At 41.8% G+C, this 13,566-nt stretch overlaps 1 protein-coding gene across 1 annotated transcript in view; it reads right to left on the reverse strand.

Annotated features, from left to right (window-relative positions):
* NUP210 (nucleoporin 210) overlaps positions 1-12,346 on the reverse strand; it is a 95,012-nt gene extending 82,666 nt beyond the window's left edge. The window contains exons 1-3 of the mRNA XM_083726897.1: positions 11,702-12,346; positions 3,384-3,520; positions 1,305-1,436 (exon numbers count right to left, since the gene is read on the reverse strand). Coding sequence (XP_083583023.1) covers positions 1,305-1,436; positions 3,384-3,520; positions 11,702-11,865 — 433 coding nt within the window. The 5' untranslated portion in view covers positions 11,866-12,346. The remainder of the gene's footprint in view (positions 1-1,304; positions 1,437-3,383; positions 3,521-11,701) is intronic.
* Positions 12,347-13,566: the final 1,220 nt, after the last annotated feature.

Below are 13,566 nucleotides of genomic sequence, written 5' to 3' on the forward strand. Positions count from 1 at the left end.
CTGATACCAGCATATGTCTATTAGTCCAATTCATGAAACAGAATCTCTGCTATCCAGTGCAAATATGGATATTATTGACTAGCCATGGAAATGCTAGACTTCCTTCATTTCTTTTTTACTCTCATCTTTAGAGCTTCTGAATACAGAAAGGAATGCCTCCCACTACATTTTACCTGCATGTCAGCTGCAGTTCTAAGGCTACTCAAATACCGTCAGCTATGATTGCATGGCCTGTAAGATTTGTTATTATAGGTAACTCACAAGTCATGACCTTTGCAGTCCTAATACAACTGTAACAGTTATTTCATATGTTTTGTTACTGTCACAGTATTTTGTTTTATGTTTAGGCCCCACACATAGGTCTTGCAGCTTTATGTACTTTATATTATGGGGTATTGTTGATCCCAATGACATCTCTGCAAGTACAGTATATTGCTTTACTGCAGGGGAACCCTTTTGGTTCCATGAGCCACATCCTTAGCAGGATCAGCTCTGCGAGCTAAAGTCACAGAGCTGCCCAAACATATCACATGATATGTTCATAATGCCACATGATTGACAGGCTGCTTTTGCTTGCAAAACATCAATTTGCTTATCCCTTTCCTGACACCTGATGGGATGGGAGAAACAAGGCTGGAGTTTGCAAGCAACAGTAACAAGCGGGACTTCTCCAGTTTGCTGCTTCTACTTGCAAAAGGTAGCTTTGTGTCCTTTCTCCCCACTACTTGACAGGGAGGGGAGAAGCAAGGCGGCTTAGTGCTGAGTCTGGGTGCACAAGACAGCTCCCTTCAGAGAACCCAAGCCTAGGGATAAGCAGGATCACCACCCACAATAGGCTGATGCAAAGAGAGAGTAACCTCACGTGCTCCAGGTGAGCTACAGAGCTGTTTTATTGAGTATCCTGGAGACAGCTCTTTGGTGCACTTCACATCACACCACAGCAGCCTATGAAGGTAGCAGGAGGCATGTGATCCAGCACAGAATTGAGTTAGGGTGTGTGATACCTTCTGCCAGGTATTTTATCTGTATGGCTTTCTTAGGAGACACTTGACCCCAAAACTAGACTGAGACAGTGATTCTCCCCCCCCCCCCCGTTGATGGAGGTTTTTGAATTTAAAGAGAAATACTGATATGATTAAAATGCAAATTTAGAAGCCCATTTATGCAGATAGGAATTTCAAGCTGAGACTACTGATACACAGCGGTAGATTTAGGAAGGGAAATGTGTGGCCATGGCCAACATAACATCAGGAAGAGCTCTTTGTCTGGATGAATATTTTACGTTAAAAGAGATATAGTCTTACCTTCAGAATCTAAAGCTTGAATTTTCAGTTGCAATGGTGAATCCTCTAGATACAGTTCTTTTGTGGTGGACACAATGTGAACATCATGAATAAGGTCAACTATGGCATCGCAGCGAAGGACTTGGCCAGTTACTTGATGAGATACAGGAAAATATCAAGTTACAAGATAGGTTCAACCTCAAAAACCACTACACCTTATAGTTTAATGCTTGGTTTAAACTTTGTGAGAAAGCATGCCATTATCCCTCAATAGCAGTGGATGGTTTTGTTCAAAATGAAACATATGCAATTAAATACAATAATAGCAAAACTGAAGGGAGCTGGTATTGTATAGCTTTCAATATGTTTCCAACAAAAAAATATCCGCTGTTTTAGCTTTTGGTAACCTCCATGACTTGTTTTATTTGTCGTCTTGGATCCAGACAAGTGTTGGTGAAAGAGGGTTGATGGAATGTGATTTTCCTTTCTCTTCCTCACCCCAAAGTACCTCTCCTGTGTTAGTGGAGAAACTGGAATAAAGCAAGCAGAGTCCAGAGAAAATTGTAATATTTTACCGAGGTAAACTGGGGCTATAGGGAATGTAATCCCCCTTCTTCCTCAGAACCACAGTCCATCCCATTAGGGAGGGCACCAACAACTCCCACGACAGGTTTTCCATGAGGCTGCTGTCAGGAGAGGAGCAGGACCCCTTTCTGTCATTAACCCTCTGGCTCCAAGCCATTTTATCATATTTAAGTTCAAAAGGCAGGGGACATACCAGGGCTGGAGTCTGTCTGGCAAAAATACCCTCTGATCTAGAATATATTCCATCCAACTCAGGTGTGTGGAATTTTTCTCCATTTACTCAATGATGAGGAAAATAAGTTTCATGTACCCTTATACTTTAATGTTAAGCGCCAACATTTTAAATTAATGCCAGCCATTTTAAAAACAAAAAACTCAAACTATAACTATCATACAAGAGTAACCTTATATGCCAACAAATTGATTTTTTTGTTTTTTATTAATAACTAAAAATAAATAATGATGCAATTATTTATCTATTGATTGCAATAGTGAGGAGGATCCTTTGCATACAGAAAGTCCCAGGCTTAATACCACACATTTTCAGTTAAAGGGATCTCAGAAAAAGGGCCATGGCCAATCTGTGCTGCCTAGTCTTAAGGGCTATAACCAGTCATTGTGGAGTCAATATAAGGCAGTTTCATATATGTTCAAAAGGTCATCGCTAACATATTCATTAAAGTGTATTTTCTAGTGCAATTTGTTTTATTATATGCAAAATCCATTTATTGTTAATGTACAACCAACTCCATTTTCTTACTTTAAAGTAAGCCATACTGAGCTGGACACACTTCTGCTTAAGGGTGCATAATTTCAGGCTGAATACTCACTAGGCACACAAACTAACTCAGTAAAGAACTGCCATAGTTATCAGCTATACATTTCAGTTATCAATTTGGAAATCCCTACCATGAACACTAGTCATCAATCCAAGCAAATATAAGTTGTGGACATCCTTTGAGTCCATCCATAAATACAAATTCTACGAGCAAGTTAAAAACTGCTGCAAAATGCAAAATTTAAACAGTAAGGTATTGCAAGTCTCATCCATTTTTTTCCATTTTGATTTTATTAGCATTTCTTGACTTTGAATGTACAGTATGTTCCTTTTCAACCCTCTATGCTTCTTCTCCAGAATACAATCCTCCCCCAAAACCCCCCTTGCTCCTTTCCCTCAATAGTATCCTCCTCACTTCTACTATTTCCTCTGTGGACACATGTCAATCTTTCAGCCTCCCATTTCTCAATGTAGAAAGGATGCTGGAAGAATGAGAAGGAGGGCAAGATGATGCATAGCTTCCATTCTCTGTCTCCCTCTTTTCCCTTGCTTGTTACAAATTTTAAATACACACAGCTAGAAGAGTATATTTTTGCACTTAGTGTATCCATCAAGAGTTTCATGGGTGCAGGGCATAAAGCATTTCAACCAAAGAATAGCGTAGAATTAACTTACAACAAAGTCATCTAAAACATACACGTCTCCAAATAAGATGGGAAGAATATTGCTCTACTTACAAATATCTTCAGCCAAAATAATACTTGTAAGGCGTGTCACCTGCGATGAACGAGCCTGCACAATAGCCTTCTGTGAACACTGTTGGTTGTCTTGCTCTATAGCTTCTATGCTAGCAACTTCTGGTCTGGTAGAAGACCTTAAAACAAACAAACAAACAAAAATTACTGGAGTGAGACTTATTGATAAATGTTGATGCCCATCAAAGTTTCCTTTAACATTTAAGTAAAGTCATGCTATATTTAACTTTGCATTACCAGCAGTTCCTATCAGTTTTAAGTACCGTATCACTGGCTGCAAAATCGGTATAGGTAGATTTGAATATACATTTTAGGTGTTCAGAGAAAGCAATGGCATCACGGTCAGCTCATTCTACCACTTTCTATGGAGATAAAGTTCTGAAAAGCTTTATCCTAATGGCTTGGCCAGGGGAGGGGGCGACAACCCGCTGTCATTTACTTGCTAGTTTAAAATTCTTTATTGTTCACATTGTCAGCTGAATTCTGCTGCAGGTCTGGAAGATGTAGAGACCCATTGAAAACCTTTTGTTCTCACTTTTTCATTCATGTTATGTATAATGTATAAATAGTTCTTGCCTTTTCAGCAATGTCAGTTTCAAATGAAAAACCTACTAATACATCTTCAAGCCAATCATTTTTTAAATTACGGCTTCACTTATTACTTATTACAAACACATTGGTTCTATGTTGAATCTTGCAGCACTTTTAGTTTCTTTTGATTAGCTACCCTGCCAAGTAGAAAATAAGCCTATGCTGGGTGGGTGGGGGGCTCCTATTACAGCAAATAATTCTACGACTCACTGAAGCAGTCCACTGAACAAAAATCAGACTTAGTACTAATTCTTTCAAGGTGGCTAAGAATGGCAACCCTGAGGATTCAAGACAGAGCAGAAATCTTATTGTCCACCTCCAAAGCGGCATGTAGAAGTCTGGATTTCAAGCTCTGCTCTATCTAATTGGTAGGAGAATGTTCAGCTACTCCTTTAATCGGAGAATAATATTTTTGTCCAGTTAATCGGTGGGCCTGACAACAACCAGAGATTCAGGATTCCTGAAGAGCTCACTGCCCTGCAGGCTGCAGCTTTGTACTTCCTGACAAAACTAGATAAAAATGAGGTTGTTATCTTATATAAAACACTTTTATATTTGGCACTTTACAGAGAATACTACTGTGTCTTAAATTTTTTTTTAAAAAGCTAAGTGTGGAGATAAGGCGAACACAGATCCACTGTCTTTGTCCCAGGTACAAAAAAATCTTCCGATACAACAATGTGTGCTGAAACTGCTTTCACTGCACTTTAATACAGGCATAGGGAATCCCCAGTCTGCCGCATCCATCTGTCTAGTCCCTGGGAGTTAAATTTCATGGGAGGGGTAGGGTGGGGTTATTGGGTTGTTTTGTTCTTGTTCTTATTATACATTTTGTGTTTTTACTTTGTATTTTAATGCTGCATATTGCCTTGAGATTTTCAGATGAAGGGTGGTAGACAAATGTAACATCAGCAGCAGCACAGGCAAGTTTGTTGTGTATTTATGTGAACTCATTCATTAACCATCTATATCAGGGGTTAGCAACCTTTTTCAGCAGGGAGCCGGTCCACTGTCCCTCAGACCATGTGGTGGACCAGACTATATTTTTTTTTTTGAAAAATGAACGAATTCCTATGCCCCACAAATAACCCAGAGATGCATTTTAAATAAAAGCACACATTCTACTCATGTAAAAACACCAGGCAGGCCCCACAAATAACCCAGAGATGCATTTTAAATAAAAGGACACATTCTACTCATGTAAATACACGCTGATTCCCGGACCATCTGCGGTCCGGATTGAGAAGGTGATTGGGCTGCATCTGGCCCCAGGCCTTAGGTTGTCTACCCCTGATCTATATCCTTTGAAGGATATCCTCTGAAAGATTCACTCATGCCCCTAGCTTAATTTGCAAAACTGCCAAATTAACTTGATTTTATCTTCTATTTTAGTCAAAAGTAGGATTAAAAAAATGTAGTCTTGCAAATCGACTTGGGCAACAACGCTGTATGCACATACTGTGCTTCTGAGTAAGGATTTCACTATTAGTGTTGCAACTTCCTCCACGTATTCTTTCAAATATAGCGTATCACCCACACATCCTGTCTGCTGTGCTGTAGAGAGCAACCCTAAAGCAGAAAATGAATACATATATTGCATTTGAAAGAATAATCTAAAGACTTAACTTCAAAGTGCTAAAATGATCTTGATTTGAAGAGCTAAATAAACAAAAATATGGAAAATAGACTCACTGCTGATGGTGGTGGTGGTGCCACTAATAACTACAACTTTCTTAAACATTGTGGGATAAACAGCTTGCCAAAACCACAATTTAACGAGCCAACCACAATTTAACGTTTGGGAAAATGTGTCTTTTTCTCACTCTTGGTTGCATTTACAGTGGTACCTCAGGTTACATACGCTTCAGGTTACAGACTCCGCTAACCCAGAAATAGTGCTTCAGGTTAAGAACTTTGCTTCAGGATGAGAACAGAAATCGTGCTCCGGCGGCGTGGCAGCAGCAGGAGGCCCCATTAGCCAAAGTGCTATTTCAGGGTAAGAACAGTTTCAGGTTAAGTACGGACCTCCTGCATGAATTAAGTACTTAACCTGAGGTACCACTGTACTGGTTTTAGTGGACAGTGATGCCATCTAGACTCTTCTGACCACAAAGACACCTCAGGCTGCCTCTATATTATTCTTGTGGTCAACAGACATCTCTAGACTGCTAAAGTTCATTATATGGTCCACTGCCGTAAACAAGCAAGCAAAAGTATTAAACAGCTGTTGTCTAATCTAGCTATCTCCATAACCTAACTGCTAAATTTTGGTGATAAATTGTAACCCTTACTAGCATTACAGGTTAATGTCTCTAACAGCTGTGTATCTGAAGAAGTGTGCATGCACACGAAAGCTCATACCAAGAACTGACTTAGTTGGTCTTTAAGGTGCTACTGGAAGGATTTTTTTTTGTTTTGACTATGGCAGACCAACACGGCTACCTATCTGTAACTCTAACTGTTAGAGTTAGGGTCTCTAACAGTATTGCCTGATTCAGTCAGTTCCCCTTTTCTAGTGAATATCCAGCATAATTGTGAATATTTTTATTCAGTGGCTGATACTGAGTACACCTTCCAACCTTTAACATGTGTAGTTTGTGTGTGCAGTGGGAAAGCAGAATCACACCCAGTCCCTCTGCATTTTTGCCCCACAGTTACTTCAGCCTAAGGTTCACCTTGTATTTGTCCATGCAACACTGAAAATACATTAACTAAGATTTATGTGACTGGAGTTCAACCCGCTTAAGCCTAGTCTGTGCAATCATTACTCCTCAAGATCATATACCCCTTTGAAGGGCCAGCATAGGGAGGAAAAGAATAGTGTGTGCAATGACATCCGTCATGCATTTGCAAGTCCTCCCACAAGCAATTAACAAAACAGATTGTTGTGAGATTCTAGAAAACATTAATGATTAAAAATATATATACTCCATGAATAATTCCTAGTTAACAGCTCCAGGTAAAAATGTAAAATATCATCTATTAACAATTTATTTATTTATTTATTTATTTACTTTTAAAACCACATATAAAATTTTACTTCCGTTTTGTTTCCCACACAGAGAATACAAGCATACTTTAGATGAAACTCTACTTCCTGTTTTTTTAAGTGCAGCAAAAAGGGGAAAAGTCATTTAACACAGGCCTATCAAACTGTTATAAGCAAAATACCAAATGAAGGAGAGAGAGAGAAATATCAAGGCGGAAATTAAATCCCTCTGGGTTATTTCCTTCACTTCCAAAGAACATTAGTAACTCAAACAACAAATCAGAAATGGCCATAAATATCAACAGTTGGTTGGATCAGCACAGCTGTGCTCACAAGACACTGCCACCTTTTCCCTCGTTGACCCTATAGCACCCTCCCCCCCCCCAAAAAAAAATCTGGTCTGGATAGTTGAGTGACCCTCCAGAATACTGCTGCTGGAGACTACGGAGGAAAGGAGAAATTCATTTAAATTCTCTCTACCTGCCCTCCGGCTTTCTTTTGTTAAAGCCTCTGCTGGGATTGAGTCCCTACTGCAAATGGAAGAAGCTTTTCCATTCATGGGATGACAATTCTTGATCCATCCAACCTATTTTCAAGAAACAGTTTGGAATACTGAGGAACTGCTATACAGACAGTAAAAAAACCAAAAGGTCTAATGCACATACTCAGTTCCAGAAACACATACTCAACAATAGCTTTAACTGTATAGTCCATATATATATGGACTATAAAACTTCTTAACTCCAGTTTCACCCATCTCTCTGCTTCCCACATGCCTTACCCTGTTTGTACTCCTTAAACCCCATGCCCTTCTCCCTGGATCTATAAAAAATTTAGACAACTCCAAATTCTGAGACAGATGAAAGGCAAGCAAATTAAGTAGATACATATAAACATACTTGATTTGCATAATTTATTACAATCTTTTCAGTTCAGGACTTTCTGGGTAGAATTTGCACACATATTTAAATTGCCTGTTCATGGCTATACAAATTAGAAATTTAACCTCCCCCCTCACAAACACACAGGGAATATTTGTCTGCTATGAAGATTTTGGCAGACAGAAGTAATACTAACATCTGCCCACATTTTAGGAGTTTGTTAGATTTGCTGGGACTAATTATACTTGCGTTCACTAAATGTTATCATGTGGTGAATGGCGCGAGAGTTAAGTACATGCCAGTTGAATCAACGGGACTTACAGCTATTTAACACTGGCTGGATCAAGAATCATGAGAAATCACAATTGCTCTTAATATATGAGATTTAATATTCATTCCTCCTAATTGGTCAAATCTATCTGTTATAGACTTATGAACATAAATACCTTGATCTATGTGTATATGTTTCTGTTAAGGATAATTCATAAGAAATTCTACTGTGTTGTCTTTCAGAAGGAATTGGTCAAGTCCTATAAGCATGTTCATTGTGTGAGGCTACACTCTCCGAATGAATGGCAAAGAAGCCTGTGGTCACTTGTGCTTCTTGGGTTTTATGCCAGAAATCGGTGACAGGGCTACATACAGTTGCTCCCAAACACATGTCACAAGCTGTCTGTACAGAAGGTTTAAAAGAGGGAAGCTCTAACACAAAGATAATTGTTAATATCTCATGAGTATTGCTGTGCTGAGCAAACCTAATTACATCAGTCAGTCATGGGTAGTTAAATGTTTAAACCTATTAGTGGTATTAGATTGTCTGAACAGGTGTTGACCAAAGTCAATGCCGTTATTTGGATATTTTCCCCATTTATTCCCATGTCTTAGAGCAATGCATCCTGAAGGCTCTGCTGAACTATGTTGATGGGATATAAAATGTAAAAAATAAATATATGTAGAAATCAAAATAATAAAATAATGTCAAAAGGGAAAACTTTAGAATGACAACTTTCCCTCAGTAATCAAAACTGAGATCCCAGTTAAATACACATGCCAGGCCAGGCCAGTTTAACTTCAGTTTCCTGTACTTTTTAAACATGATGTTGATGACTCTTTTTGGAGGGAAATTATCTATTTTTTACACACTTTGCTATGGTCTTAATATAAGTACAGTGGTACCTCGGGTTACAGATGCTTCAGGTTACAGACTGTGCTAACCCAGAAATAGTACCTTGGGTTAAGAACTTTGCTTCAGGATGAGAACAGAAATTGTGTGGCGGCAGCGGGAGGCCCCATTAGCTAAAGTGGTGCTTCAGGTTAAAAACAGTTTCAGTTTAAGAACGGACCTCCGGACCTCCGGAACGAATTAAGTTCTTTACCTGAGGTACCACGGTAAGGTCAAAATACATTATTGACCTCCATTATTGAGGGAGTGTCCAGAACTATATCTTACCACATGTTAGAAGTTCAATTACATTTTTCTTTTACAACCTGAGGATGCGCACTAGATGACTGGATTTGCCTGGACTACTACCTGTTTTCTTTAGCTTTTTGTAGCTACACATGGGCTGACTGCGTAGGTCTCTGTGAGAGTGAGTGGTGCCTGTCACCCTCATACAGGAAGTGGTGAGGCCACTTCTGGGAAAAGTCCACCTAAGAACTAGGAGGTTCATGACAGCTGCTGTTCAATTGCAAATACCCCTTCATAAAGGTATTGCGTGGTGGCTACACAGGCACTGAAAAGGATTGAGAAGCTGGTGGACATGCAGCTGCAGATAACCTTGCAGGAAGGAGATTATCTTGACCCATTTCAGCCTGGATTCATGTCTGGCTTTGGAACTGAACCAACCTTGGTTGCCCTGCAAGACCTGTATCAAGAGAGGAACTAGGGGAGTGTGACCTTGTTGCTGCTCTTCGATCTCCATCAGTGGCTTTTGATACTACTATCAGATATGGTATTTACTTGACCAGCTATGTGCACTGAAGGTTGGAGACATGATGTTATGCAGGGTCCACTCCTATCTACAAAGCCAGCTTCAGAATATGCTACTGGGGAATTTCTGTGCAACCCAATTGTTGATGTCCCATCTGTTTAACATCAATATGAAGGTGCTGGGTAAGGACATTTGGAGTGCCACTCTAGAGATGGTCTACTTCTCTTTCTTATGGCTTTGTGGAAAGCTCAATAATTAGCAAGCCTAATAGTTTGTTTGGTTAGAATAGGACAGCATAGTTATTTGGAAATCAAACACTCTTTCATTTTACATGAGCAGTTACAGATAGGTAGCCGTGTTGGTCTGTCATAGTCAAAACAAAAAAAATTCCTTCCAGTAGCACCTTAAAGACCAACTAAGTTAGTTCTTGGTATGAGCTTTCATGTGCATGCACACTTCTTCAGATACACATCTGAAGAAGTGTATCTGAAGAAGTGTGCATGCACACGAAAGCTCATACCAAGAACTAACTTAGTTGGTCTTTAAGGTGCTACTGGAAGGAATTTTTTTTGTTTTTACATGAGCAAGTAGTTTTGAGCTACAATAATACTGGAAGATGTTTTCCTTTATACTTGTTTAGTATAGTAGATTATTGCCATGTGCATAATGCACACTTTACTTGCAGACTTTAAAAAGAACCATTTCCCCTTTTCATCTATACTGAAATCTGTTCAGATAGTACAGGAAAGAGGTTGTGAGGCAGAGCTAACTTTTTAAAAGAATTTCTACCATATGAAAAACACAGTACAGTACTGCTCACTTCTACTTTTGCCACCACTGGGGCAGGCAACCATTGAATAAATGTTGTGTCACTGAAAGAAGCTTTCTTTGTTACACTGTATCTCTGTTAGATAAAGGTTCACTTTTAAAATGCTTAAAAACTTGTTGAGCATCCACCTGTTATACATGGAAGGGGGGTCAGCTGCCAGTCCTTGAACCATGGCAATAGCCATGCCCCCGCCCTATCTTAACAAAGCACATTAAAATGTCTGCTCTCATTTTGAGAAACACAATTTGTAACTTCATGTTGCTACTGTATTCCAAACTTCAGGGCTTTTACGCATCCACAGTATTGTCGTTCTGGTACTGGTTGGATTTCTGCCACAATCACTGTACCACTTCAAGCTTCTTAGGTTTGGCACACTGTCGCCTATGCCTCACGGTGACAAAGTCAGCCCAGACAGCATGGATAAACTTCTGACTCACACACCTGGCGACACTCGGAAAGCACACCGGGGAGTCAGCTATAAAAATGCTTTAAATGTGTTGTAAAGTGCAATCTACAAATGTGACACTAGATGGGGACAGGGAGCTCGGCAAAATTCAACTTATTTTTCAAAACTTTTTTTTTAAAAAAAAGCACACACATTTTCAGTGGGTTTTTTAATGTGTAGTTTCCCCCTGGCTCAGAACCAAGGAGGGCAAGAAGGTGCATCAAACCGCCTGATCCGATCTTCTGCAATGAAACTGCGCCAAACTCTCCACAACACTCATTTTTCTTGTAAACTTTTTTTAAAGCAGCCCCCTCGCGCCTGAAGCGCGGCGCAAGCGTCCTGGAGACTCAACAGCTGCGCCGTTTTATGAGTTGAGTAAAACGGGACCGGCTAAGACGCTCCCCGCCCTAGGAATAATACTTCGCTAACTCAAACTGCCTGCCGCAGGCAAAGGCTTCTTTGCTGGGAGCTGCAGCCTCAGTTCTCTCTTCTCTCGCGCCCCGACCCTCACGTGTTGTAGTTTCAGCAGCAAAGTTGAACGCCACACGTGCGCCATGTGCCTCAACTCTGCGGGCCCCGCGCGCTCGACCCCGTCTTGCGCCTCTCTCTCGCGCGCGCGCGCTCACCCACTCACCAGCGGTAGCAGCCCTCGCTTGCCTCCAGAGTGAAGTTGATCCTGGTGCTTCGGCTGAAGGGCAGCAGCACTTTGGGAATGTTCAGCTTGGAAGGCACCACGGCGACGGGGAGGAGGAGGAGCAGAAGGAGCCCGAGCGGCGCACGGGGTGTTGCGGGTGCCATCGCGCCTGGACTCGTGGCCACCTCCCGCCAAGAGAAATGGGTGCCGCCGCCGCCCTGCGCAAGCTCTCCTTCGGGGGAGCGCGCGCCCTGCCGCTGACCCGCACGAAGCCCTTCCTGAGCCGAAGGGAAAGGGAAGCGGCTGCTTCTGCAGCGGTGGCGGCAGCACTGTCTCGAACCAACCTCCTCACAGGAATCGCCCGCCTCGAGCTGCTATTCGAGGGACGTCACGGCGCAGCGGGCCAAGCCGAGGCAGAGACCCTGCGTTGAGGGCCAGGCGCCGGAGGCGGGGAAGGAAGGCCTGGAGCCGTCAGCGGAGAGAGAAGCGGCAGCAGGTGCCGCCAGGCTGCTCTCACCTGCTGGCCGCTGGGGACACTGCAGGCTGCTGCTTCCTGACCCGCTGGGGAGGCAGCTGGGGTGTTTGTTTGTTTCCAGCGCGGCTCGCCGCCGAGGGCGCTTCCCTAGGGGCCTGATCTCCGAGGGAAGGAGATACTGCCCCTCTTTTCCCGCCCTGTTTCCACGTGCCTCTTTCTCCTAGCCAGATGTTTTGGTGGTAATATTGATGCCAAGGCACTACCACGAATTAGCAAGGAGTTTGGAGCCCGCTATCATACTACAAGTAATAGGGCAGCCTCGGAGCCCGGCAGATCTTGCAATAGATGTCAGTAATAGGCTTACTCACGGCACTTTTTCATGCATTGGTCTAATAAAAAAAATGCACCACTGTCTCTTTTAGTTCATCTCATTTAGATCTCAGAATAGGTAAAAGGTAAAGGTAAAGGACCCCTGGATGATTAAGTCCAGCCAAAGGTGACTATGGAGTTTTAGCGCTCAACTCACTTTCAGGCCAAGGGAAACGGTCTTTGTCCACAGACAGCTTTCCGGGTCATGTGGCCAGCAGGACTAAAATGTTTCTGACACAATGGAACACCATGACAGAAACCGGAGTGCACAGAAACGCTGTTTTACCTTCCCTCCACAGCAGTACTTATTTATCTACTTGTGCCAGTATACTTTCAAACTGCTAGGTTGGCACGAGCTGGGACAGAGCAACGAGAGCTCACCCCGTCACGAGGATTCGAACCACCAACCTTCTAAACTGCAAGCCCAAGAGGGCCAGTGGTTTAGACCACAGCAAAATACTTTGTTGCTAATGCTATAGCTTAATTCTCAGTCACAGCAGTTCTTGTGGTAGTAATGGGATGAAAACTGCCTTCACCATTGAAACTTTAAATTGCAGGTGTGTGTTATATATGAATATATTAAATTGTATGAAGAATATGACCATTGTATACAGAAAGCCAACCCACAAGAGAGAACCTTTTGGATGGGTCTACTGCAAATAATGAATGCCACATGGGAATGTCTGGATTTATAATCATTATGCTTCCTCAGAGTGGGCAGGGTATAAATAATAAAATTATTATTATTTATATTGTTTCTATTTCCTGCAACTCACCCAGTATCATAGTATACTCCTGGATTGCTTGTCTGCCTTGGAGCTTAGAGGCACCATCTGTTATGTTTCTGGAGGAACAACTCGAGAAGGTAGCAGTGCAGGACTCCTCCTCATCCTCCTGGCCATTGGCCTATAATGTGCCCAAGGTTCTGCTGTTATCTGTATGCAACTGCTGAGAGAAATCATAGCGGTTTCAAAGTTTGGTACCCCCAGTATGCAGATGATGCCCAGTTCTGTCTCCTTTC

Source organism: Podarcis gaigeae (assembly GCF_964106915.1).
Source record: "Podarcis gaigeae genome assembly, chromosome: 2".
NCBI classification, from domain to species: Eukaryota; Metazoa; Chordata; class Lepidosauria; order Squamata; family Lacertidae; genus Podarcis; species Podarcis gaigeae.